We start from the raw sequence: 26,696 nt of genomic DNA on the forward strand, positions 1-26,696 counted from the left end.
CCTTGTAGTAGATCATTGTAAGCGTACTAGATTTTCGTACTATTACTCGTACGTGTACCTAGTACTGATGGCAGCCAACTCATTTGGTGGATTTTGGGATATTTCATCTACAAAACTTTATCATTATCGGAGAAATACTGCAAGCAAAGTACACATTTTATCCTTGGCTCTGCATTGATGTCTGAAATGTCTCTACTGCACCTGTTAATGTGTTTACACCTTTATGGGAAAAGATCGTGTTATTGGCTTCACAAAAAGCTCTAATTGCATTCTGTGTAAAATCTGCTCTTTGTCACTTTCCTCGACCTTGGTGGCAAAAAGTTTGTGAAATTTGTCTGGGAAAGCATCAAAGAGGAAAGGCTTTAAAATGTTTACATTAAAGAATATAAAGATCCCTTAATTATATTGAAATTTACTCCAACATGTTTGTAAAGATGTAAATGCTCTTTTGCAGATGAGGTTAAATAAAGACATTTTGGGAGTCTTAGTAGTGAGAACGGATCCTTGAGATGGGAGATTATGGGAGGAAATGACATTGTTCATAATGTAAATGTTTGATTAATTCATTTTCTGTTGCACAATCAGATGCACCTGTGTAGATAAGATCTCTTTCTGTAACTAAAGAACGATTTAGATACCCTTCGTCTTGAGTGTATATTTTAATGAAAAATAACAAATAAATTTACATGAGCTGCAAAAACCAAACGTTTCCGTCTTTTGTTTTTACAGATGGGAAGAAGCAGATATAAACAACACTGACTACGTTACATGCACACAATATTCTGTTTTTTGCCCTTATTCAGGAGAAGACAATATTCCTACTAAACTGTTTACATGACCAATGAAAATTAAAATTCACTAATATTCCCATGTCATGCAGCCGTGCATACTCCGATGTGGTGGAATTGTTCGACCGTGCGAACACAGCCTCCCTCTATCATTCCTTCATCACCTTCTTAAAAAGGACGGCGTTGCGATATTTGTGCATATCCAAAAACCTGTTGATATCCAAGTCTTTCATAATGTTTAAAAGTAGATGTGTTTCTGTTTTTGACCAGAAATGTGGGTTTTTCTTTTGGGCTATTCTGAATTTGATCCGTGTCATGTAAACAGCATATTCCGTTTGGATATTCTGAATTATGCCTTATTCCGAAAGGAGCATTTTCCAATTAAGACGTGAATATGCTGATATCATTCAGGTTTTAGGAGCAGTCTTTGGACATGTATATAGCACATTCAGAATATGTCTCTCAATTGGGGTTTTTAGTTTGCGACACATGGCCTCTTGCCTGTTTACGTCCAGCTCTGTGCGTTGAACACAAACCAACATAGTCGACAGTTTGCAGAGATGCATGTGCAAGAGAAAAGCCCACATTTCTGGTCTGAAGGAGAAACATACCTACTTTTAAACATTATGAGCAATATGACTTCAGTTGGATAAGAAGGGAAATTAAAGTTATTTAAAGGGTGTAGCCATAGATAGAACATACGACATAGGGGCGAGTATGAGTAGGGGCAACAAACTGAATATTTTGTGCATGTAAACATAGTCATCGACTTACAAAAATAAATGCATACAGTAAATATATACAGTATATGCAGGTGGCCTATTATGGACTGAAGTGCTGTGTTTTCTGAATTTAAAGGTATGTCCATTGAATTAACAGATACTGCATTTATAACAATGGAAAGCCTGGAGTTTTTGACAATATGCAACATTTGAAGGCCAAAGATTTAAATTTAAATAATTTCTTTCTTTCTTTTTTTGTGAACAGGCCCTTTAACACAACACCCAACAAATCTACTTAATGGGAAGAGAAACTCATGAGTGCATTAGGCTTTAAAATTAGGAAATAAAAGGACTGACACATACTGCAAAATGTACTGTACAAACAAAATGTGCAAAGAAAATAAAAACCCCAGTGCAGGTTTTACAGACTGCGTTCATGTATCTGTGGTCACAGTATAACGAAGTCTAGTCTATCTTGTTTGTCACATCACCTTTCTCTTAAAGGGTTTACATACATGTGACCTGTGTTTGTACCACTACTGTCTCTTGGCACATTGAGTAATAGGTTTGGAGTTCCAGCTCTGATCGTAGTTTGTTGGAGTTCCAGCTCTGAACATAGTTTGTTGTCCTTTTTATTTATGATACTCTACAAAGCAGCACACCTGCGGCTAGCAGGGATTCAGTGTCTTGCTCAAGGGCACTTCAGAAGGGCTCATATTGCAGTTATAGCCCAGACCTTCCAGGTGAAGGCTGGTTTGTTCACATTTTAATGTTCCAAGCAAAGACTTGCAGCCACCAGCAACAGCAGAACAGTCAGGCTTGGGGCGCTCAGTGGACTCGTACCACCGTCTGTAGTTACTTCCAGTGAAGGCGTTGGACTTCCAGTATCAGGCGAACTGCTTACGCTTAACTCAATGACAGAGGCAGCTTTTGTTGTCTCTACAACAAAAGCTGCCTCTGTGATAGAGGTGGTAGAGGTGGTAGAAGCAGTAGTAGTCCCCATTAAATCTCCGTCATTTTCTTCTACTTTGCCCACAACCGACACTCCGTCTTTGGGGGACTGTTGGTCTGAGACGTCACCGTCTGCAGTCTTGTACCACTGGCACTGGAAGTCCTTCTTCCAGATCTCAGCTGGGTCTGGTTCAGCTGCTTTAGTGTTTATGTCCGGCTGATCTGTGGCTTTTGCTTCCTCCACCTGAGAGAACATAATATCAGTGTTAGAGCCAGTTTAGATTTTTGTTTGGTTAAATAGTCAAAACAATTTTTCCACCAAGTGGTGACCTCTGTAGGCCATAGAAAACTATAGGACTACAAATCCCACGGCCCTCCAGCCAATTAACAGAGTCAGGTGTGGGCAATTTGTGGCTGAAGACGCAGACGAGAGACTTAACCATTTACATTTATTGCCAAGACAATCTAAGTTTGCTTATCATTTTATTAGAGGTTTGCCTCTTTGATTTGGTTTTGATTGTTGTAAAGGCCTATGTTTCTTTGCTGAATGTGTTGAACAACTTCGATTTATTTTCGATTAACCATGCGAGCCATTCAACATCAAGCCATCCCGACGAACCAAACAAGTCACCACGATCCGTGAGTAAAACAAGCCAAATAACTTGAAAGATAATGTGTTGGAAATGTCTGTATCTACAAGGAGTCTAAAGTGGCTTTTAGCAAACATCACTGCTGTCATTTTCATAAGAAAGAGTGAAACACTTTATATCCGTCTCAAAACTGAAGATTGCACAGTAGGCCTATGGGCTCCAATTCAAAAGGAAAGAAACTTTTCATAGTGTTCTGCAGTTACAGCAATATACTTCATATTGTGTTGTACTTTTTATGAAGCCCCATTCAGAGACTTCCAGAAAGTGATGAGTGTTCCCAGAAAACACAATGTTCCTGTGTTCAGTGCTCCAGCGGATCTTTCTCTATTGTGTCTCAGCTTCTGTTTCCCTCTCTGCTTTCTTACTGTCTAAACACAGAAGATCCTCAGGCAACCGGACTCCCTGCTGTGGTCTTGGTTATCTCTGTCAGTCGTGACTCAAAACCAGTTGTTCTGTTTCCAACGCTCCACACAGAAAGAACATAAGTTGAGAGCTTGTGTCTTTTTACTCTGGCTTTTCACCACGTACCATGACTGGTTTCAAAGAGGCAATCAGAGCTTTTCTTAAAGGTTCTCTATATGATATCCAGAGCATTAATATAGCAGTAAACAACTATTGGCTATGTAAAGATATAGAGGAGTAATATCTACCTGAGCAGAGAATGAAGTCACTCTCCCTCTGTGTGTGATGTAATCAGAGTTTCTCTGTGCTTTGTTGACGCTGCCGGGCCGGCCGCACGTGCTTTTGGTGCATGTTCATGCAGGTTAGCGTGCCCCACTGGCTAGATCGCGACCGCTTCTCTGCATTATGCTCATGCAACGGTTACCGTTCCGACCAACGATGCTCACCCACAGTTAACACTGTTAGCTCTGTCATCCTTGTTGTTTTCAATGTTAGCGCTGTTAGCACTGCTAGCTGTGAGCTACTGGTTCAGCCTTCGCCATGTTGAGAGCCGTGCGGAGGCAATAGAAATGCTCCCAATCATGCATTTAGCAACTTTAAAGATCTTTTCAGCACATTGTACCAGCATCTTATATCTCACCATCATGTGTTTGTTAACCTACACGCCTGATTTCCCCAAATAATGCAGTAACTTGAAGACATAATGTACACACAGTTGTTTATTCCATACACCTTACTGTAGCTACAACATTAGTTCAGCCAATTTATATCAATGCACCATGGACCAAAGTTGCTGTTATACCAGAGTAAACAGGCTACAGAATGAATAGTAAAGATGTGTGGAAACAGGCTATTATGTGAACACGTGCGTGCCAACGACAATAACATAATTCACGGACTATGGATAACTACCTCATTAAACCCAACTTCAAAACACCCAAACTATCCCTTTTAAATTCTCACCTTTTCCGTCACCTTCTCCACCACTTCGGATGGGGGTGGGAGGTGGAGGTAGGCGGAGCTTTCTGGATTTTGACGGACGCATCGGCCCTTTCCCTGGCACAGGGAGGCTGAGCAGAGTCGAGTCGCCGTGGTTACGTTGATGGAGTAGGGTCCCAAGACCTTACGGACGAACTGCGCCAGGTCCTGACACTCTCTCTGGGAAATAGACAGTAAATGTCGTCTTATGTTGAAGAAGAAAATATTTTGCCAACACAAAGCCATCAATGGAGATTTAATTAGTGAGATGAAAAAAAAGTAAAACGGTAAAACTGTGTGTATTTATCGTGTTTATAAATATCAGTGGATAAAAGTGCAGATATATTCGTGGGTGTATGCACTTTATGTAAATGTATAATATATAGTATATAATGTATACCTCCGTCTTAGTCTCACTTCTCTCCCAGATGACAACGCCGGCTGTTCCCATGGCAGCGCTCTCTCCTATGGTGCTGACCAGGTCTGCCTGTTAACAAGCAATTATACAAAGAAGCTTCTTTTTCAACTGGTCTCTTTGTACTTGTACTTTAGAAATCAGGGAATAATTGCTATGATACAACATGAATCAAATACTGTCCTTCCTTTCCATTTATTCTGCTTTATCATTAATGCGGGTGCAGGAGTGCGCTTGGATCAAATACCAGACGTCAATATCTCACCTGTGACAGAAAAGTGTTAGTTGAGGCATAGACACTCTTGACCAGTGGGAATACAGGAAGATCGAACGCACTCCCAGTCAGAGATGATACTCGTAGTGCTTCTCTGATTTGACTTGAGAGATAAAGCCTAGCTCCAGAGGTCCCACCCTGTTAAAAAAGGCACAGATTGCAACACATTTTTACCTACAAAACCAGGTACAGCACAGTTATTCAATATGTGAATTATACTCAGTTTGGTTTAGAGTAAAGTGCATCTCTGGGGCTCACAGAGAAGCTGGTATGCACGGGTTTTCGACAAGGATAAGTGTTGTAACTTTTTTACAAAACCTCACTGATGAACCAGATATGGCATTTTTCATTTCACTCGGTTTTTGGTGTTACCCTGGGAGTTGTCTTTCTGCAGCTGAGTAGATGTTGTTAGCTGCTCAGGGGACATGCTTGAGTAGTTTTCACAACTTTTTGTGACTTGATCTCTCTTTCCTCCAAAACCTGTTTTGTTCCTTCTTGTATCCAGCCAAGTTTAAAGGGATAGTTTGGGTGTTTTGAAGTGGGGTTGTATGAGGTACTTATCCATAGTCAGTGTATTAGCAAAGCAATGTACTGCTGTGGACAGAACTGGCACACAATAGCACAAACAAACTAACCGATCAAGGCAGCGGTAAACCAGCAACTCCCGTGTTCTGCAAGATAAAATTTCTAATTTGTCTGGTTGTTTTGGCGAGAGCATAGATAACGACTTTAGTTCCCCCTCGGAAACATAGACTGTAATTCTAAATATAGCGTACACTTAAACTGATATAGATTTTTTTTTTTTCTTTCTTTGAGGTGGCTAAAATGTGTTTTGCTGCCAGCCCCGTCCACAGCAGTACATTGCTTTGATTCTATGCGGTAACTCCTGTCTGCTTCTCCAAACTGGGGGCGCGCCTACTGTCTAATGTAGGTAACACACTGACTATGGATAAGTACCTCATACAACCCCACTTCAAACCACCCAAACTATCCCTTTAAGTATTTATAAGGGCGCATGGCTTTAAAAAAAAAATCTCTTTAATTACGATTATTCTGTACTCTCTATATACTTTATCTCGTAATTATTATAGTAAGTTTAGTTTAACTGACAGCATGATTATAAACTGTCTTATCCCAAAACATAAATATGAAAAGATACACAGAAGATCAACACAGTGGTGACCCACCTGCAGCTTCTCCAGGGTGAGGAGAGGGTAAAGGGCGGAGCATCGTTTCCATAGCCACAGAAGCTCGTCGTTAAGGGCCATCTCCGTAGCAGGGCACTGGCCGGTGTAATTGGCTAACATGGTTTGGGCAGGATCGCCGTTGTAGCAGCTGGGGTAAGGGGAGACGCCCCATAATGCTTTGGGCCTTAACCTTTGGACCTCCCGTAGAGTTTCCATCATTACTGACTGGGCAGCTGCCTCGAAGTCCACCTGTGACAAGATCAATACATCCTCTTTCAGTCCCCTCCAGACATTTTATGTTTTGTGATTTAAAAACTTGTGAATAGTGGATATGAAATAGCCAAATCATCAAACTTAAAAGAGAAATATGGCACTTTTTTATGTGGATGTCCAATCAGCAATATATTCCTCAATGCGTGCTATATTGACAAAGAAAGCTGCAGTTCTCCAGCTGCAAAATCGGTTGTTCTAATGTGCTACAGAGTGCTACTTCAGCTTTGGTGGCTGTGGGTCGGACGTGTCTAGAAGGTAACCCTCAAATTGCGAAATCTGAACTGAAATCTGCAAAAATTCTTTTGAGACTCGCTGCCCGACGACCTATCCCAACCTTAAAGGAACTGTGTACCAATTAGGGGTATCTATTGGCAGAAATTGAATATAATATTAATAAGTCTGTTTTCAATAGTGATAATAAGAATCATTGTATTTTCGTTACCTTAAATAAGCCGTTTATATCTACACAGAGTCCACCATGGGCAAACAAGACTCTGTTAACTTTTCCTGCTTGGACCGGAGTTGATAAAGTTACCTGCTCCCATCGCCGCCGCTCTCTTCGCCGCTTCACCATTCACTTCCCATGTACAGACACACACTACGCACTCTACTTTTACAACTACTGGCTCTAGAGAGGGCCATTCGCGTTTTTGCATCGGCCACTGTAGTTGTTCTACACGCTTGGCACACAGGAGAAGTTGTAATCTGCAACCTCATCGTTTCCCAACTCGTGGGTTACCTTCTAGACACGTCAATGTGGTGCACATGCGTTCAAAAACGTTCTTGTTCTCTTCACTTACGTTTCAAATAGCAAAAAATTGCATCCAAGTTCAGTGCAGAGGGTGTTCAAAGTCAAGTTGTGTTTACCCTTTGTTGTAACTTTGACGCCACGTTTGCGCTGAGTAAATCGTGTGAAGGCCCATTCTGTCAAGGTGAGTCATCACATTAAGTAATTTCATACTGTTACTCTTCCTCCTCCTGTGATGTGGTGCCTTCATGTTCATCCTGCGTGCCATACTTCCCCATTTTCACTTCATTTTCCACTCCTCCCTCCTTCCTCCCTCTTTAAAAGGTGCTCTCATCATAACATCATAATAAAATATCATTGCCAACATAATAATGATACTTTGGTTTAATGACCAAAGCAGATGGTACCATAGTGGCGTTATTAGTGACCGCTGGATGTTTGCATCAAAGATTTTCCCTTGACTGAAGAAGAAACACTTATGTGAGTGTGTTTTTCCCATCGTCATCTTGCACTCCACCATCTGCCATCAACTTTGAAAGTTTCCTCTCCATTTCCACTCTTGATCCCTCAACCTCTCCCTTATCTTTCCTTTTCATGTTCCCTTCTTTTTAGTTCTTCTCCCTCGTTCCTTCCCTCGTTTGCTGTCCGCTCCTTCTACCACCTTCCCTTTTTATCACCTCTCCCTTACCTGTGACCACTTCTCCACCTCCTCCGGGGTCCAGTTAGGAAAGAAAGTCTTCAGCATTTTCCTCGTCGCCTCCAGATACATCGCCTGCCTATCTCGGTTCCTTGACCACTGGGGGACCCACTCCGCCCAGCGCAGCACCCCGAGTCCAAGGTACCTCTGGGCAGGTAAAGCTGCCTCCAAGTCCTGCTGTGTCTTCTGGAGGTGATTGTCCAGCCGTGTGTGCTGTGGTAGCCCCTTATTGACCAGTGTGTCTTTGTCGATAAAATAAGGGTAGTTCCCCAGTGTGTCCTCGTAAAAGACGGCCACACGGCCCTCCTTTTCCATCCCGAAAGATCTTGGATCTGGCCGACCGGAGCAGGAAGAGTCAGGGATGCCCCAGAAGATGATGAAAGGCTGTCCAGATAGGAGAGGCGGGCAAGCTGGCTGGGTTGGACCGGCGGTACCCAGGTCAGCAAAGGCAGCAAGCAGGAGAAGGAGGGGCAGTAAAACTGGAGGCTGGACTTGAAGGATGGCTGATGAATCCTGAGTCCTGAGATTGTTAGGTGTCGGTTTTGGTTCTGGCTTTGGGTCTGGACGCGGCCGCGGCTCGGTCCACGCCATTGGAGCGGCCACCTCTCAGGCTGTCACCCCTTCAGGGCTTCACAGCCAATCATGTTCCTGTAAAACACATAGCAGAAGTCAAACCTTCTTCAGTCTGTAGTGTGATATGGTCATGATCAGATAATGAGCAGCAAACAATGAAGGTCAGTAGAATTATCATTATATGTTGCTGATGACATTTAACACATCAGCATAACACAAAAAAAACACATTTTATCCTGAGTAATTATTGTATCTTGAAAAACCGCCACAAACAAACATGATTTTGTCTGCTATTGCTTTACTGTATTCTTACCTACAAGAATCTCCTGATATCTGCTACTACTACTCTTTATTGAGCTGCACTATGTCTTATTTTAAAGGCTTAAGATCGTCCTCTGAACTGATCTTATCTTCTCTGCCAACTGTCATCTCCTCCATTTTAAGTGGTTGTACAAAAATCCGTGACAGATAATAGATTTCTCAAGGGTTCCCTGAGTCACACATGTCATGAAGGAAGCTGCTGTAGTTAATATTTTATACACTCAGTGATACAGGAGGATGCAGTAGACGCTCAGTTGGGGTCCAGGTTTTAAAATAGTCACATATTGTGTGCAAGGCTGTGCACAGTAGTGAAGAAGTATAAATGCTGTCCTTATATATAAGTAAAATACGTATTGGGCCGCAACATTCTCTTAAATTTCTCTTATATTTTCTCTTAATTTTCCCGTGAGATTGCTGTCAATCCTGGCCGATATTACTGTCTTTCAGAGGCTGTAGTGGCCTTTTTAAGTGGGTTTTAAAGCTAGAGTACAGATACTGATATCACATGAAACTAAGGCATCCATTTTTACCAAACATGTCATGTTAGCTTGTCAGGAAGGAGACTAAATAACGCTCCAAAGGGAGGGGAAAACTAGCATGGCCTTTTTCAAAGGGGTCCTTTGACCTCTGACCTCAAGATATATGAATGAAAATGATTTATATGGATGCCCACAAGTCTCCCCTTTTCAGACATGCCCACTTTATGATAATCACATACAGTTTGGGGCAAAAAACATGCAGTTTTATGCCCAGGAGACCAGTGTTTGTATCTCGTGTGAAACCAGAAGTCAACGTTGATTTATTTGTCAGGTAACTTCCGTACTTAAGTTACGCTACTTCCGCAGTTATTTTAACCCAAACCATAATCTTTTCCTAAACCTAACTAAGTAGGTTTGTTGCTTAAACCTAACCAAGTTTTTCCCTGTGAAGATGGAAGTATATTTTGAAAAGACTGCATGCATATAACGAGTGGAAATTGACACACGTTGGTGGACATTTGTCGGAAAAGGCACAGAAAATGAGGAATAACTTTTCATAAGATATCAAACGAACCGTTGCTTGAGGAAGCGGTGCCCTGTTTGGAAGACGCTTGTTATATCTCTCCACTCATTTATTCAGGTTTTTCCTTTTCTGTGCCTTTCGTCTTTTTCACGGCTTATGTTTTTATGTTTTTGGTTTAATTACAGTCAAACTGATTACCACTGTGTCCCATTCCTCTGGTGTTCACAAAGGGCTGTAGCATTTTCATGTTCTCCAGTTTATTTTTCTTCACCAGGACCTTGTCACATTTCTGTGAAAAAGGTCCAGCAATAGCTTGTTAGTTGTGGAAACCCTTCTCTCCAGCGCAGATAGCTGCATGCTCTCTAACAAGCCATTAAAAAGGGAAATTTAACACTATGTGTCGAATGTCTAGTGGAGACAAAGTGCGACTCTAAATGCCAAGGGGTTCATGTAACATTATTCTACGTGCAAATAAATACACAAGTATTAAAGGAGAGAAAAGAAGATAGTACATCAGTATCCCATTCCCTCTTAAAGGCTCAGCACTCCCAAAATAAAAAAATAAATGAATAAATCACTCACTCGATAAATAAATAAATATTCCATTAATTGAACCACAAATAAAATAAAAAAATAAATGTAGGCATTAATTAATTGATAAAATGTGACATAAATTATGAATAGAAAATTAAATTCTGTTCTTCTAATTTGCTTCTTTATTTATTTATCTTTGTATTACTTCTACTATTTATCTACTCTTTTGTTTAATTTTCCCTTTTATTTATTGATTAATTGATTTTTTATTAACTTTTAAATTTATTTTAACTTTTGAATTTTTTTAGTTGTTTTCTAATTTATTTATTTATTTATGCATGATTTTCCCTTTGTATTCCCCCGTATTTATTTCCCCAAACTTATTTATTTCTGTATTCTTTTTTTATATACATTTCTTTTTAAATTTCTTTATACATAATTTTTTTTAAATTTCTTTATACCTTTCTACCTCATTATGCAAAGGAGGGGGCTGCGAAGGGAAAATCCAAGGGGATATTATGCAAATCAAATCATGCAGAAATAAATAAATACATACAATTTAATAATTCATAAATAAATAAATAAATAAAAAGGAAAATTGAATAGACAAGTAGATAGAAGGGTGGAAGTAGTACAAAGATAAATAAAGAGGCAAATTAAAAGAGAAATATCAATTTATGTCACATTTTATCAATTAATTTATGCCTATATTTATTTTTAATATTATTTTAGTTCATTTAATGGCATATTTATTTATTTATTTATCAAGTCATTTATTTATTTTTAATTTTGGCCGGTTTCATCCTCCATACTAGTACATAGTCAGACATACATAGTCAGGTGGCGCTATGCTGGAAATTGTGATGTCACCAAACTCCATGGACCAATAAGAAATGTGAAGGTGTCCCACAAGAGAGAGGGATTTGTCAATCAGTCCTGAGGTCTAATCAGGCTAAAGGGAAAACACCTGTGTGGGTGTGCAGGGTCATTCAATTTTAGGCATAAAATTCTGTATTTAACAACTAGAACAGGAATGTTTAACATATTCAAAGATGTTAGATGTTGAAAATACGATTTCCAACATCAACATTAAAATTATATTTTTAATGTTACCCTTTTTAAATGTTCAAATTTGTAAATTGAAGGTCACGGTAATCCCTCAGATCTCCACCTCAGTCCAGTTTAAGCATGGAACTTGTGTTCTTATCCACACCGACTTCCGAAGAACTGTTGAATAAGCTCCCAGATCACCAACATAATAAGCCACTAATACTAAGGAGGTCAGGGTTCACAGTATGCACAGTGTCCTGCGAGTATCCCAGTGTTTCTAAATCGATCACATAAAAAATGTGCAGAAAAAAATATTGTTTTAATTATTCCAAATCTGTAGAATAGTATGTAAGCTGATTTAATAATGCTTTATAGTTGTATTTATTTGTCATTATCTTTAAGGAGAGATTTCAAGACTCACTTTTATTGCCCACTTAATTCAAATTATTATTTAAAATTATTACTCATCATCACCTGGCATTTATCTGGTCTCGAACGGCTACCTTTTTTTATTCCAATAGCTGCAATCTGTATGTAATCCCTCACTCAGTGTAGTGGTGAACGTGATAGCTGGCTAATCTGTTCAGACAAAGCCTCTGGTCTGTGTTTACTTGGCTGTCTGGGCCGAGGCTGATCCTGAGCCCACCGCCTCCGCAGCTCAAAGCAAACACCTTCAACCTTAATGGTTATACAGTGTGTGAGTTTATATATACAGGAATAATGCCCAATGGGGTGTCCATTACCAGGAATTAATGGACCAGGCTAGTAATTCCTGATTACGGACACCTCAAGGGTTATTCCATGGTAACTTGCCAAAAAAAAAAAAAAGCAAACCATTAATTTATATTTTCATGCGTTTTGCAACCAAAATCTAAAGTTCAAAGTTTTTCCACAATTCATTCACTCCGTTTCCCTGGTAACCCTGAAGGTTTGCAAATACCTGGAAAAAAAACCATTACCATCCCATTTGGTTCTTATGCAATGGAAACGTTGTTCACTGCTCCAGTAAGTAGGACGGACCTTAGATAACGACTTGGCAACAGGAGATCTTTCTAGTCTGCTCAGCTCACAGAACGATTCGGCTCAACTACGAGCCAGAAAGCTAACGTTACGCTAGCAAGATTCAACAGCAAAATTGCCTACGGTTTACAAACAGTAAATATAATTTGACAGTATTTTTAACAACAGGACTAGCTAGCTATCCAGCCTTGTAATTGTCCCCAAATCAATATCAAGATTTTCCCGAAAATCCAACAACAAGACTAGCTAGCTATCCCTTCATGTCTTTGTGAGGTATAATACACGTTATACCATGGTCTCGGTGAATACTTGATTCTGATTGGCTGCAGGGTGTCCATTAATTTCTGATAATGCACCGACTAAGTAGTTCCAATGAAAATGTCTGTTCCCTGTTCTAAATTAATGCGCTGGCTACAAAAAAATCTGAATATCTTATTCACAACACTGAGTGTAAAGTTAGTCCTTCAGTGTCTCATCTCACCACAGGGTTGCAACTGTAACACACTGCATGTTGCACTGCCCCTCTGAACTAATCGTTGTTGTATCACATAAGCAATCATAGCTTAATGCTATTGTTATGCTAATAAACATTTCGTGAAACTCTTTAATTTGGGGACATTGACATGGCTGGATAGCAAGGCAGTCTTGTTAAACATACTATCAAATTCTATTTACTGTTAGTCAACCCTACGCATTGACTATGCTAATCACCATTTCGTGAAAATCTTGATATTGCTTTGGGGACAATTACATGGCGGAATAGCTAGCGAGTGTTATTGTTAAACATACTGTCAAATTATATTAACTGTCAACCGTACGTAATGTTATTGACGTTGAATCTAACGTTAGCAGCTTTCTGGCTTGTAGCTGAGCCAAAGTGTTCTTCTGTATTAGCTGAGCGGACTAAAAATATCTCCCGTTGCCAAGTCGTATCTAAGGTTTGTCCTATATACTGGAACAGTGAACAATGTTTCCATTGCATAGGAACCTTATGGGATGGTAATGATTGTTCCAGATATTAAACCCTCAGTGTTACCAGGGAAACGGAGTGAATGGATTGTGGAAAAACTTGGTTGCAAAACGCATGAAAATATAAATTAATGTTTTGTTTTTTTTGGGCAGGTGACCATGGTATAAGCGGGATAATGCCTTCCGAGGTGTCCGTAATCATGTTGTCTCCGCAAATCCTCGTTGAGCATTATCTTCTACTTAGTTTAGATGTTCACTTTTAAAAATCAACTCATTAAATGATACATTATAAAACAAAAGTGTCAAAAAAAAATGTTTATAACACTTTTAATCATTAAACGTATCAATAATTCATGTCATTATTACAGTATGTCCCTGAGCCAAGAAGAAATTAATGAGCGTACAAATCCAGCAATTTCAATTTGTATGTACGTTATTTAATTTTCCAATGTGTTCATTTTTTATCTCACAGTTCATTTGTCTGCTCCTCTCCCATGAAAGACACCACGCTGTGCCAATAACACACGGAAATAAATCTGTTATTTCAACCTGCTGGTAGTCTGATTTGATCTCGTCCTCATCAAACAGTGTTTAAAAAATCTCATTTTCAGGAGAAAAAAAATATCCATTACAGCAATAAAACCCTGCTTATTATGTTATATTTAGATCTCAAGATCTTGTTTAAAAACCTGTTATTTAGTGAAACACTTGTGCTGTATATCTAAAGACTTTACTACTACTTTAAAACGTTTTAGGGAAAAAATAGGGGAGCGCTGTCGTGTTATCTTTTAAAATATGGAGCCTTTAAAGGAAGGAGTAGGTACCTTTCACAGCAGCCATTTCAGGGTAAACACAGGTGTAACTGATAAAATGAATAACTGTCTCATTCCATTTACAATGCCAGGGCCAAGGCCCATCTAAATGGAACAGGGCCACAGTTAATGTTATTAATTGCACCTGTGTTTACCCTGAAATGACATGTCAAAATGGCTGCTGCAAAAAGGGCCTATTTGGGGTAAATTACTGGTTTTCTACTTCCCCATGTTCTCTGTTTGTTGCTGCTGCTCAATGAACCGTTAGGAAACGCCGGTAGGATCCAATCAGGGTGTGAAATCAGCTGAGATTAGGACGATATTTGCGTCACTCCAATCTAACGCCAAGAAAAGAACCAGTGCAGCCATGCTACAGCAAGTCAACATATAGTACATCGGTTTAAGTGTTCAGGAGTTATAGTACATTTGGTCGTAGACAAGTTGTCCTCACAGCCTCAAGATTTTATATCTTTTATATCATTTATATTATCTGAGCAGTGTGTGTGTAGAGTATATATGTGATGTATGTTCATGCAAACTGCATCGTTAGACTGCTTGGACGTAGTTAGGAAAGTGACAGTTCCTTCTGTTTGCTTAGAAAATGTTGGATATTAAAGGTCCCATATCATACTCATTTTTAGGTTCATACTTGTATTTTGTGTTTCTACCAGAACATGTTTACATGCTGTAATATTAAAAAAAATACATTATTTTCCTCATACTGTCTGCCTGAATATACCTGTATTTACCCTCTGTCTGAAACGCTCCGTTTTAGTGCATTTCAACAGAATTGCAACGGAATTGCTTTGCTAGGCAACAGCTTGGGTCCATGTTTACTTCCTGTTAACTGATGTAATTTACATACACTGCAACAGGAAATAAACTGGGACACATTTAGAATGTTTATGTTTAGAACTGTGTAATGGTCTAAATATTGTATATTTGTGACATCACAAATGGACAGAAATCGGCTTGTTTCAAATGCACAATTTCTGAATACGGGCCGTGTGTATTTCTCCGTGTATTGAGTGTTTTGATACTTTCACAGTATTTATAAGGCACTTAAACCTGCTTTATAATGTAAAAGACATTAAAATCTCACTTTTTACAATATGGGACCTTTAAACATCAGTAAAAGTAGGAGCCACTGGATGTTGGAGTCAAAGGATGGAGATGTCAGTCCAGCACTGATCACATCTAGTGTTGTCACACTACTGGAATTTCTAGCTTCGACACAATACCTTTAAAAATATCAATATTTGATACTATTTTCGATACCACAGAGAAAAATGTACTCAACATTGAGGGAATAAAATTTGAGATTTTTATCAGAAGATAAATAGCAGTGTGTGTGTGTCAACTCGCTGTCGGAGAGAAGAGAGCAGAAAGCACAGCTTGTACCTGTGTCGAAGCTGCAGAAAATGAGTAATGAAACCGTTTCAAATACTCTGTATCGATGTATGTATCCAATCGATACTAGTCATGGGTCATAATTTCTCCTTGTCCAGCACTTTGGTCCATTTTACCACAAACAGCGAGCGTCAGACTTCCATAAAATTTGCTGTTAATCTTCGTTGCCCCCAAAGATAAAATCACGTCCAGTATCAACCCCCATATACTGGACACCCATTAATTTACACCTGTGTTAAATCAGAAATGCCACTCATGTCTCCAAGCTTCGAACAGTTTCAGAAGTAGATACTGTAGCTACAGGATGATACGTTGAATATGATGTGTTGACGTGTACATCTTGATGAAAAATGCTTTCATGTCAAAATGTTCAGACGTTTATCCGCTGACACTACTGAGGTGAGAGCGAGGAGGAGAACTGGCACGTTGAAATTAAACAGTTCTAATACTTAAAGAGTAACTTCAACAGGATCTATAATAATAATTTAATAATTCTCAAAATAGTTGTTAAATATGAACCACGATGTCAGTGACTATTCTATTAAAACCTTTTTACTTTAATAAAACAGGCTGTTCTCATACACCGTCCGGAGCTATACCTACGAGAAGTAATGACCTGTACTTCGTGTATATCCCACAAAAATTGATTTGCATGTAATCCACGTAATTGTGAACCAGGAAGTATAAAGAGTGACAAACGCCACATAGGGAGGAGGTCAGGGTGAATTCTGGGATCAAAAACCACTGGAGTTTCTAACAGGAGACCGTTGTTCGTACCCCGTGTGAAACCAGAAGTCAACATTGATTTATTTGTCACGTAACTTCCGTACTTAAGTTACGCCACTGCCGGAGTTATTTTAAACCACAATCTTTTCCTAAACCTAACTAAGCACTTCCCTGTGAAGACGAAAGTTTATTTTGAAAAGACTGTATGCATGTAATGAGCGGAAATTGACACGTGTTGTTGGACATTCGTATGAAAACACTCGAAAAATGAGAAACAACTTTTCGTAAGATATGATTTGAACCATTGTATGAGGGTACATGGAATAAAAATAAGTCATATTTAACACCATTTTTTTAATGGCTGCTCTTTTCAGCTCTTACTTTTAAGACATTAACGTCTTCTTTTAGGACTACAGATTTTACCTTAATTATGTCATGATTTTGATTTGTGTAGCTCTTGCGAAACATTTTGTCTCCCTGACCGGCCTGGCTCCAGACCTCTGAATGGCTGCCCACGTCTCAGATTTGTATTCAGTGATTCAAACAGAATAATGACTTGCAACAAAATGTTAATTCAGTTCGATTATGAGGCTCGCCCCTGACCAGATGTCATGAATAAAACAATACGACTGCATTTGATTTAATAGATCTTTGTGTTTTAATTCGGCATTTTATCGTCATCATTTCTTTATCGCTTTTTTTTCTTAATTTACTTAAATAGATTATCAAATCATCATTATAAATTGAATTTAACTGACCAAAAATAATACTAAAATGAGATAAATGCCATAATGTCTACCGCCATATCAAGTCAAGACAAACTTACCAAGGCCGGGAGTTGTTCCTGTATTTACTCCTCACAGTCTGGACATAATCTGAGCCACTGCTCCTGATACCACGATATTTTATCCCTCTTTCTTCTGTTTTATTCGTTATTCTTCCAGATAGAAAAAACAAGGAATCCTGCTGGATTTGTGAGGGCATGGATAAGCTGCGCATGTATAACATGCAGCAAAAAGAAGCCTGACATCTGGAAGACAGAGATAAAGAAAGAGAGGGAGGGAGATAAAGAGACAGAAATAGACAGGAGAATTAAAAAAGAGAGATAAAAGTGTCAGGAGGGGATGATGGGAGGGAAATTAAGAAAGAAAAGAGGTAAAACAGGAAAGAGAGGTAGAGGAGGAGTTGAGCGTCTGAGCAGGAGATAGAGTGATGGGTGGGCAGTGTGTGTGTGTGTGTGTGTGTGTGTGTGTGTGTGTGTGTGTGTGTGTGACCTCACCTTCACAGCCAAACTAAGCTTCCTTACTGAGAGAAGGTAAGCGGGGTCAGTGGCGACCACGCCAACTCACATGACCAGCGACACTGACCATAATCCCATAATCCTCTGCTCTACCACCACTCTTGGCTAAACAAACACCCGAGCTGTGGAGGATAACACCTGTCCTCCTCTTCCTCCTCCCCCTCACTTCCTTAGCCCTCCTCTTCCTCATCTTTTTAACTCCTCTCAGTCGCCCTCTGTTCTTTTTCAGTTACCTGTATTTCTTTTTTAAATTTCTTTCTTTCCTTATCCCCCCTACCCCTCTTCTTCGTTCTTCTCCCCCTCCAGCTCCTTTTTCTCCCTCCCAAATCCCTCTCTCCCTAATCTCTTTTCTTCCACACTTGACTCTCTGTTGTTTCATATTGAACTTTTACTTCAAGGATTCAGCAGCCACGAAAAAAAAACACCGTCTGGGTTGGTGTGACACAGCAATAAACCACCGCTCCCTCTTTACTCTTTCCTCCCTCTGCTCTTTCACTTTCTTCTATCCTTACTTTTTTTTTTACATTCTCTCTTTGTTGAAGCATCTTTTTCCTCCCTAGTTTCCTGCCCTCATGTATTATTGTCATTTGCATACACAATGTATGATCAGAAAGCTCTCCGGTTTACACAAGACTCAAAGTCTAGAGCCACACTAGCACCCCCGTGAGGATTTGAACCAGTGGTGATCTTGACCTGTTGGTGGTGCTTGATTAACAAGACTCGGTCAAAACCGAGTATATGGCCAGACCGTGTATGGTCAGTCTTTCTGACAGGGAACTGAAGCCGTTGTATCCATCTATGCTGTTGCCACTATAACACAAACAACTAACCGATCGAGGCAGCGGTAGACCAGCAACATCCCGTGTTCTGTGAAGTCAAATTACAGTTTTTTTCAGTGAAGTCTGGTTGCTTTGGCGAGAGCAGAGATAACAGCTTCAGTTCCCCGACGGAAACATAGACTGTAAAGCCGTCTCACGGCAAGGTAAACCAGCAGAACACACTTTAAATATAGCGTACACTTAAATTGATAGTGATTTTTTTAGGTGGGCCTTTCTTTTAGATGGCTAAAATAAGTTTTGCTGCCAGCCCCGTCCACAGCAGTACGTTGCTTTGCTTTCGTGCGGTAACTCAAACTTAAACTTTAATACATTTGTCATATACATACAGGTACATACATGAATTTCGACCTCTGCATTTAACCCATCCCTAAGAGCGATGAGCTGCTGTAAAGTGCCCAGGGGGGCAACTTGGGGTTCAGTGTCTTGCTCAAGGACACTTTGCCAATCTTGGGGTTGAAGGACGACCCGCTCTACTCACTGTGCTAGTCTGCTTCTCCAAGCTGGGGGCGTGCCGACCGTCATCTACTGCATCATATAACCCCACTTCAAAACACCCGAACTATCCCTTTAAGGATTTGATTGGATTGCTTGAAGCAGGTGTGGCTGAATACAGCACGATACTGTGCTGAGTCATTCACTACCCCTTTCAAAATACACTAGAGTATTGATATTTCAGACGCTATTAATCATTGTAATTGTTTACTGTTTTACAAGAGAAGAGAAGAGAAGAGGGATTTTGTTGTAGAACTACCCAAAAATGATCTTTTTGACATATAATTAGTATTTATAAGACAACTGAACAATTAAAACAGGGACACTGGAATATAATTTGGAGAATCTATTTTTATTTCATTGCGTCTTCAATCCTGTTCAAATGGTTGTATCATGTTTGTTTTTGTGGTTTTAGGTTAAGCTGACATTATTATAAGTTGATTATTTTCTTACGTCTGTCATGCAGACTGTCAGCGTTAATGGGCACATGTTACATACTTTATTTGGGCTTTATTTGTGTTGGAGACTGGTCAACGTGCACAAAATATAGAAATATGCAGCTCCACCATGTCTGGCTTTTGTGCAACAAATCACATATTTATATTCTCCATCTACCAGCCTCATTTCTGCCTATATTCTGTTCCTCACTACATCATCTTTTCCTTCATTGTTTTTGTCTTTTTTCATTTTGCCTCTTATATTTCCCTCCCGGTCCTTTATTTAGCCTCCATACCTTTCGCATTCCATCTCTCTCCGTTAAGTTACCTGTCATTTTTTCCATTAGAGCTGTCACTGCACACAATAGCTAATAACCTGGTCAAAGAATCGCACCTGTGCTCTCATGCTTTTTCTATAAATTCCCATTTTTTTTCTCTCCTCCTTGTCTCGCTGCGGGTCTTTTCTTTAGATTTTTACCCTATTAACTGGCACAGTTTGTGATTCTCTTAGTGCTGTACATGTTTTCTGCGGCACATTAATTAAAATGTAGTTAACACAAAATGCAATTTAAAGGCTGGCAGTCCTCTTTTTGATAGACTCATTTCTATAAACCTTTTCAAACTTGACAACATAAACATTCTAAGTGGGTCTCTTTGTATTTGTAATGTTTGTTAATGCAGTAGCTGACAGGAAGTAAACATGGACCAAAGCTGTTGCCCTAGCAACAGAATTGCAAAGAAAAGGTCTTTATATCAACACATAACATGAACATGAATATGGCAGTGATTTATTCCACTTAAAATGTTGCATATATAAGGTTTTATATATTAGCACCCTTCCCTGTGCATATTTTTGTATTTGAGGAGTTCAGTGCGTTCCTCACAGTATCAGCAGCTCGCTAATGCTCATGCATGGTTCTTACATTTTCCAACCTTTTATTTTATTCCCACTGAGGTTTCCTGCACTAAAAATACATGCATTTGCACCAAAGGGAATTCTGGATAAAAGCATCCACCACATGCTGAGCAGCAGGCGATACATGGATACTGCCTATGTTAATGTCAGCATTTGTGTTGTGCCTGCGTGCTTGCATGTTTTCCAGTTGTTGTATCCAGCGTGTCTCCTCTCTGTGCATCAGTGCTTTTGTATTTGTTGCATTGCGCTCCAGATATATTTCATTTATCTCTTTGCTTGTCTTTGTGCATGTGGATAATTTGCAGTTATATCTGTTTCTATGTAAAATAACCAGGGTAGATGACACCCTGCTACATATTCGATGAAGAAGATTGATTATATACACATCATATAGGTGCGAGGCTATCAGAACAGCGTCAGTAAAGAAAAAGGTAATTTTTATTGACTACATTTCGATCCTACTTGGATCTTCATCGGGTCAAAATGATTGAGAAGTTGAAACCACAACCATATTTATACATCCAGCACATCAGTATGCAGGGGTAGGTGTGGTTCATCCAAAACACCAGCATGATAAAACATCCACAGTTAACAATTCAATAAAGTACAGAGAAAAAGTACATCATACATCATACTTCTCAAACAAATGATATTTATGTCATATTCAAAAATATTACATGAAGTTAGAGGGAAAAGGAAAGAAGAAATCTTGAATACATGTGCAGAAATGATGTTTACCCTGCTACATATCTGGAATCTGCAACATACCCTCATACAACGGTTTCGTATGATATCTTACAAAAGGCTATTCCTAATTTTTCGTGCGTTTGAATAAACTTCCGTCTTCACAGGAAACAACTTGGTTAGGTTTAGGAAAAAATCTTGGTTTGGGTTAAAATAACACCGGAAGTGACGTTACTTAAGTATGAAAGTTACTTGACAAATAAATGGCTTTTATGTTGACTTCTGGTTTCACACGGGGTACGAACAGCGGTCTCCTGGGCAAAAGTTTGGTGTTTTTTACCCATTCGTCCACTATGACCTACTTGGCATTTGTTTTTATTGTGAAAGGTAAGAATGGAAGGAGTAGATCTGGTCTGCGCTGCCTTTGTCAAGGTTGAAAGAAATAATAAAGTTTGCCGCCTTGGTTCGGACTACTCCATGTTGTTGTTTTATAAATATAGGCGCAACTCAACCCCTTCCACACAACATGATTGGTTGATGCCTTTATTTGCAGTGCAAAAGCTCAGAACATCTACCTGATTTGGAAAAAAATGACGTTGCTTTTTCACCGCATAATAATCAAGTTCTGTGTGAAAGTACTGATGACAAAAACAACAGTTTGAAAAAATATATTGCTTGCAAAATAGTCGCACAAAAAAGGCCTTTACAGTGCATTTATTTTCGGTACGGAGGGTGTATGAGAGTTATAAGGGAGGGATATTCACCTTGTCAGCCCTGACATTAAAAAGCACATTTTTAATTCAAATTTCTAAACGTGAAATTTGATTATTTAAGTTGTATTATTTTACGTTTGTGAGCATAACACATTTTTGTGTGTTTGAGTGTGCTGTTGGTTTTATTTAGTGCCTTTTATGTTGAGCCAGTGTTTGTTTTATGTCCATCTGACTCTGTATTGCGTGTTCATCCCTCTTGGTTCTGCTCTGATTGCGTTGTGTGTCACAGCCAAGTATGTAGAGGTGTTTTAACTTGTACAGCACGTTGTAGCCGTGTCATGTTGGCGTGAGGAGGTCCTCTGCCCTCTTCGAGGTGGAGCAGACGGCACTCGGAGTACGGGGATTATACAAAGGTGACCAACAATACCTTCAGGTTAAACACACAAAGACCATCATAGACTCACATACACACCCGCACGCCAGTCAGATTATATGTATTCAATACCCTCAGGTCATCCGCTTTGCCCTGAGGCCATGTTTCCCTGGAAGCAGATCAGCGAGGGGATGATGATGATGATGGTGATCTCAAAAGCCGGCGTATACGGATAGAAGTAGGACACAGTGGGAGCAGATAAGGAGACAGGAGGCAGATAAGGAGGCAGGAAACAGATAAGAAAGGAGAAAGGGAGATAAGGAGCTAGGAGGCATTGAGCAGCTTGCAGGGAAGGATTTGCAGGTTTTTGCACAATTAAATCAATTCACATATAGCCGGATGATGAAATATCAGCGTTTGAGATCCTGATGTTTGATTCCAGTTATTACTGTTTAATAGAAACCTAAAGGCTGCACAGATGCCTCAGACGAAGCTGCTGAGCTGCTCGCCGAGACCTTTATATGTGGCATTTTCAACACTCCTGGAAGCTGGACTCAGGCATGTGGATAGAGGGGATGGAAGTGATGTCATACTGGTTTTATGTCATATTGTTTATGTCCCAGCCCATCCCAGAGTGCACACTGTCCAACGTCATAAAAAAAACACGCTTGTTGACTACGACCTGCTTCCTAAACAGTGTTGTTGCGACAGTAAAGATACACATGGCATGATTTCTGATGGTGACAGAACAACATTTAGGTGGAGTCGTATGGAGTGATGTGGCTGCATGAGAGCTCCCTCTGATGGACAGAGAGAGAGAGAGAGAGAGGGATGGATCGAGCAAATGAAAGAGCAGGGACACACACACAGACACACACAGCAGAGTGAGTGGTATTACAGTTTGGCTGACGTTGCGGCTCTGAACTAAAAGATTTGCAGTGTGAAAGCACCTCTATTGTGCTTTTTAGTGTGACAGTATCCAGTAGGAATGTGAAGCTAACTGGTCTTTTTTACACACAATAGATACCATCGAGTTCAGCGGGGACACCAGCCGCAGAGTTTAGAGCTGACATACAAAAAAAAAACGAGAAAAGAGAGAAACCGGAGGCGGGAGGGGGGGAAGCTGCAGCTTGTGTGTTGTCATCTCAACTTGTACCGACAACAGTTAGATGGCAACACGTTTTACTTCAGAATGAGACCATTTTATTCAGGTTTAAGGGTGCTTCTAATAAAATCTCTTCAAATACAGACCTTGAATTATAAATTCAAGAGTTTGAAGGAGAAAAGGAAGCTTTCCTTTTCAACACATTCTCATCCCAACTTACTCACATACTCATGGTACATATCTCTACACGCTCCGTCCTTTCCACGCTTCCCATTCATTGTCTATGTAAGCAGCCGGGAAATGCATTCTGGTAGTGTTGCGGTGCGATTTGAGAGACGGGACATCACGTTCAGCCGCTCCTCATTTGCATGAAGTTGAGGTCGAGGCTACTTGATGCAAATCAGGGGTGTCCGGCGCGACTCGCCACCTCTGGAAACTCCCAAAAAATGTTTAAACTAACCACTGTAGATCTAAAATAAAGAAAGATTCAGCAACTGCATGGCTTATTTCTAACCTAAAATGTTTTCAGAAACTATTGTTGTGAAGAGAAGAAAGTTACCAAACGTGGATTGAGAAGAACATGTCAGCATGCTGCGCTGCGAAGCTTCGAATAGCTTCGAATAATTCTTACCGAAGCTTCGAAGCCCAAAAAATGGTATTCGGAACAGCCCTTCTTTTTTCTAACCTTAACCAAGTAGTTTTGTTGCCTAAACCTAATCAATTGTTTCACAACATTAACCACGTGGCATTGAGTGTTTCTGCAAGCGTGATACGAGACTGATATGAAATGTTTTTATAAAACATATTTTCGAGAACAGGACAGGCTGTCCTTTTTTAATCAAACTTGAATTAAAGCTGCAAATCATAATTGCAGGAAGATTAACAACATTACTGATCGCAGCCTTAAAGGTGATAGTTCAAAGGCAAATTCCTGAAACTCTTAATCCAAGATGAGTTTAATTTTCTGTTGGAGATAATTTCATAACAGAACATCGCATTTTGGAAGCAAACTCCTAAGATGCGATCTGTGTGTGTATGTGTGTGTGTGTGTGTGCGTGTGTGCGTGTGTGCGTGCGCCCGTGTCGGGGGTTTCTACAGGGGAGTTTGAGAGAAAAAGCTCTTGACGCTGTTTGAACTAGTCCGTTAATCCTCAACTCTTCAGGTGGCTCGTCCCCATGGAAGCACTGTGTGTGTGTGTGAGTGTGTGTTTGCGTGTGTGTGTGCGTGCGTGTGTGAGCGTGTGTATGTGTGTGTGTGTGTGTGAGTGAGTGCATGTGTTTAGAGGAAAGAGGTCAATAACCACAGAGAGGTGGGGACGGCGGGTACTGTTGGAATGAAGATTGTGTGTGTGTGTGTGTGCGTGTGTGTGTGTGTGTGTGTGTGTGTGTGTGTGTGTGTGTGTGTGTGTGTGTGTGTGTGTGTGTGTGTGCGTGTGTGCGTGTGTGCGTGTGTGTGTGTGTGTGTGTGTGTGTGTGTGTGTGTGTGTGTGTGCGTGTGTGTGTGTGCGTGCGTGCGTGTGTGTGTCTGGAGCTGGTTCACAATAGAGGCGGATGTGGACACAACGTGAAACCGGAACACGGCTCTTCAAAAAGAAAGAAGGAACAGAAAGAAAGGAAGCAGAGAGGAATAATGGCGGGATGCACTACTAACAGGGTAAATAAGTTTTTATAAGCTGCCGAACCGAAAAACTGAGGATACAGACAATAAGACGTGAAGCATCAGCAGGAAGAATGGGAGCTGTGGGATCCTGACACTCAGTATGCCTAACATTACACGTGCAACTATATATTTCTGTAAATGAAGAGCATTTTCACAGGATGCAACTTGTGTAACTTGTGGAATGTGGATACATCAGAGAGCTATGCAGTAACGTTATTATGTTTGCAGGTGCTTTAGCTAAGTAGGGCATAGTCATTTGCTAATACAGCTAACATTAGCTCGTTAACAGCTAACATGTCCCATGCCATCATCATTTTCAACAGCGACTCCTCTTTTTATCAGTCGGGAAGAGAAAGAACGATCAGACTCGTTGCTGGTGTGAGTACATCCCAGTACGAAACACACAGGCATCGAAGCTTCAGCAAGAGAGACGACACTTGTGTGACTTTTGGGTGTGTCGTCTTTCTAATTACGTATTTTCAGTCTGATACTTCAACAGTTTTACAACAAACTGTCACTTTTTTGACTTGTAAAATTATCTTTTAAATTGACAAATATCATTTGTGTGATTCATGGCGCAATTCAAACAGGATAAAAAAAATATTTGTCTCTCGCCGTAACTATACTATACTATATTTTTTTGAAAATAAGGTCCCACGCTGGTCCACCGGAAGGGGTGGGACTTCGCCTCTCTATTGAGGACGGAGAAAAGAAGTAGAAGTGGGGGAAAAATGAGGAAGGAAGGAAGGAAGGAAGGAAGGAGGAAGAGGAGGGAGGATGGAGGAAGGAAAAACCGTTGAGGTACAATGACTGATTTGGAGGAGGGAAAGCAAGATGGAGGGAGGAACCAGAGGAGGAGTCAGTGAAATGTTCTTTGATCTCTGTTTCATTTAAAGGGGAAAAGGAAAGGAATTACAATGTGTGTGTGTGAGTGTGTGTGTGTGTGTGTGTGTGTGCGTGTGTGTGTGTGTGTGCGTGTGTGGGCGCCCATCCAACAGGCCTCCATCCTGGTTTGTCAAATCCTCGACTAAAGTAAAGTGGGGAGTTGAGTGTTTGAGTGTGTGTTCATACATGTATTGTGTGTGTCAGTGTGTACTATACAGTAAGTGTGTGTGTGTGTGTGTGTGTTGAGGCCTAGGCGGATGTTTTCTGAGCTCAGCCGGCGTGTCGGGGTGAGGACAGAGAGAGAGAGAGAGAGAGGGAGTGGTAGGTGTAAAAGGGGAAAAAAAGAGGGTGGAAAAAAAAGCGTGTCCCAGGAATTTACAAATGAAAAGAGAAGGTTTTTCTCTTAATGCGATTAAATTTTTCCATTTCACCGCTTCCCCGGCCGACAGTTTCAGCTCTTTAGGAGCACAGAGCCGCAACGCAACGCTGTCTTCAAGACGGGACGGCGGGGGGTGAGGAGGAGGAGGGTGAGGGGGGGGGAGCTGGCAGGGGGGTAAACAGGAGGGAGAGGAGAGAAACGGCAAGAGAGAGGGAGGGGAAGGAAGGCTGGCAGAAATTCTACATTTCGTAAACCACTTTGGCATTGTTTCGTCTGGTTAACAGCCGTGCCAGTGCAGCGATTCAAGCTGAGAAATTAAATTGAGAAAGTGACAGACAGAGAGAGACACAGACACAAAATACAAAAGGATTATTGCTGGATAGACGGAGCATGTTTAGGGTGAATGTGAAGG

At 40.4% G+C, this 26,696-nt stretch overlaps 1 protein-coding gene across 2 annotated transcripts; it reads right to left on the reverse strand.

The window, feature by feature from the left end:
- Positions 1 to 545: 545 nt before the first annotated feature.
- si:dkey-72l14.3 (Glyco_hydro_56 domain-containing protein) lies at positions 546 to 17,958 on the reverse strand. 2 transcript variants are annotated; one of them, XM_037773889.1, is made up of 7 exons: positions 17,782 to 17,958; positions 8,077 to 8,733; positions 6,368 to 6,616; positions 5,172 to 5,318; positions 4,892 to 4,978; positions 4,477 to 4,671; positions 546 to 2,705 (listed from the first exon to the last, which is right to left on the reverse strand). In XM_037773889.1, exons 2-7 carry the CDS (start codon positions 8,674 to 8,676, stop codon positions 2,277 to 2,279), a joined length of 1,707 nt encoding a protein of 568 aa, XP_037629817.1. In that variant the 5' UTR covers positions 8,677 to 8,733; positions 17,782 to 17,958; the 3' UTR covers positions 546 to 2,276. The 2 variants fall into 2 exon arrangements, with proteins under 2 accessions (XP_037629817.1, XP_037629816.1); XM_037773888.1 differs by lacking the exon at positions 17,782 to 17,958 and adding an exon at positions 17,329 to 17,738.
- Positions 17,959 to 26,696: the final 8,738 nt, after the last annotated feature.

This window comes from Sebastes umbrosus, chromosome 6 (assembly GCF_015220745.1).
Source record: "Sebastes umbrosus isolate fSebUmb1 chromosome 6, fSebUmb1.pri, whole genome shotgun sequence".
In the NCBI taxonomy this organism is placed as follows: Eukaryota; Metazoa; Chordata; class Actinopteri; order Perciformes; family Sebastidae; genus Sebastes; species Sebastes umbrosus.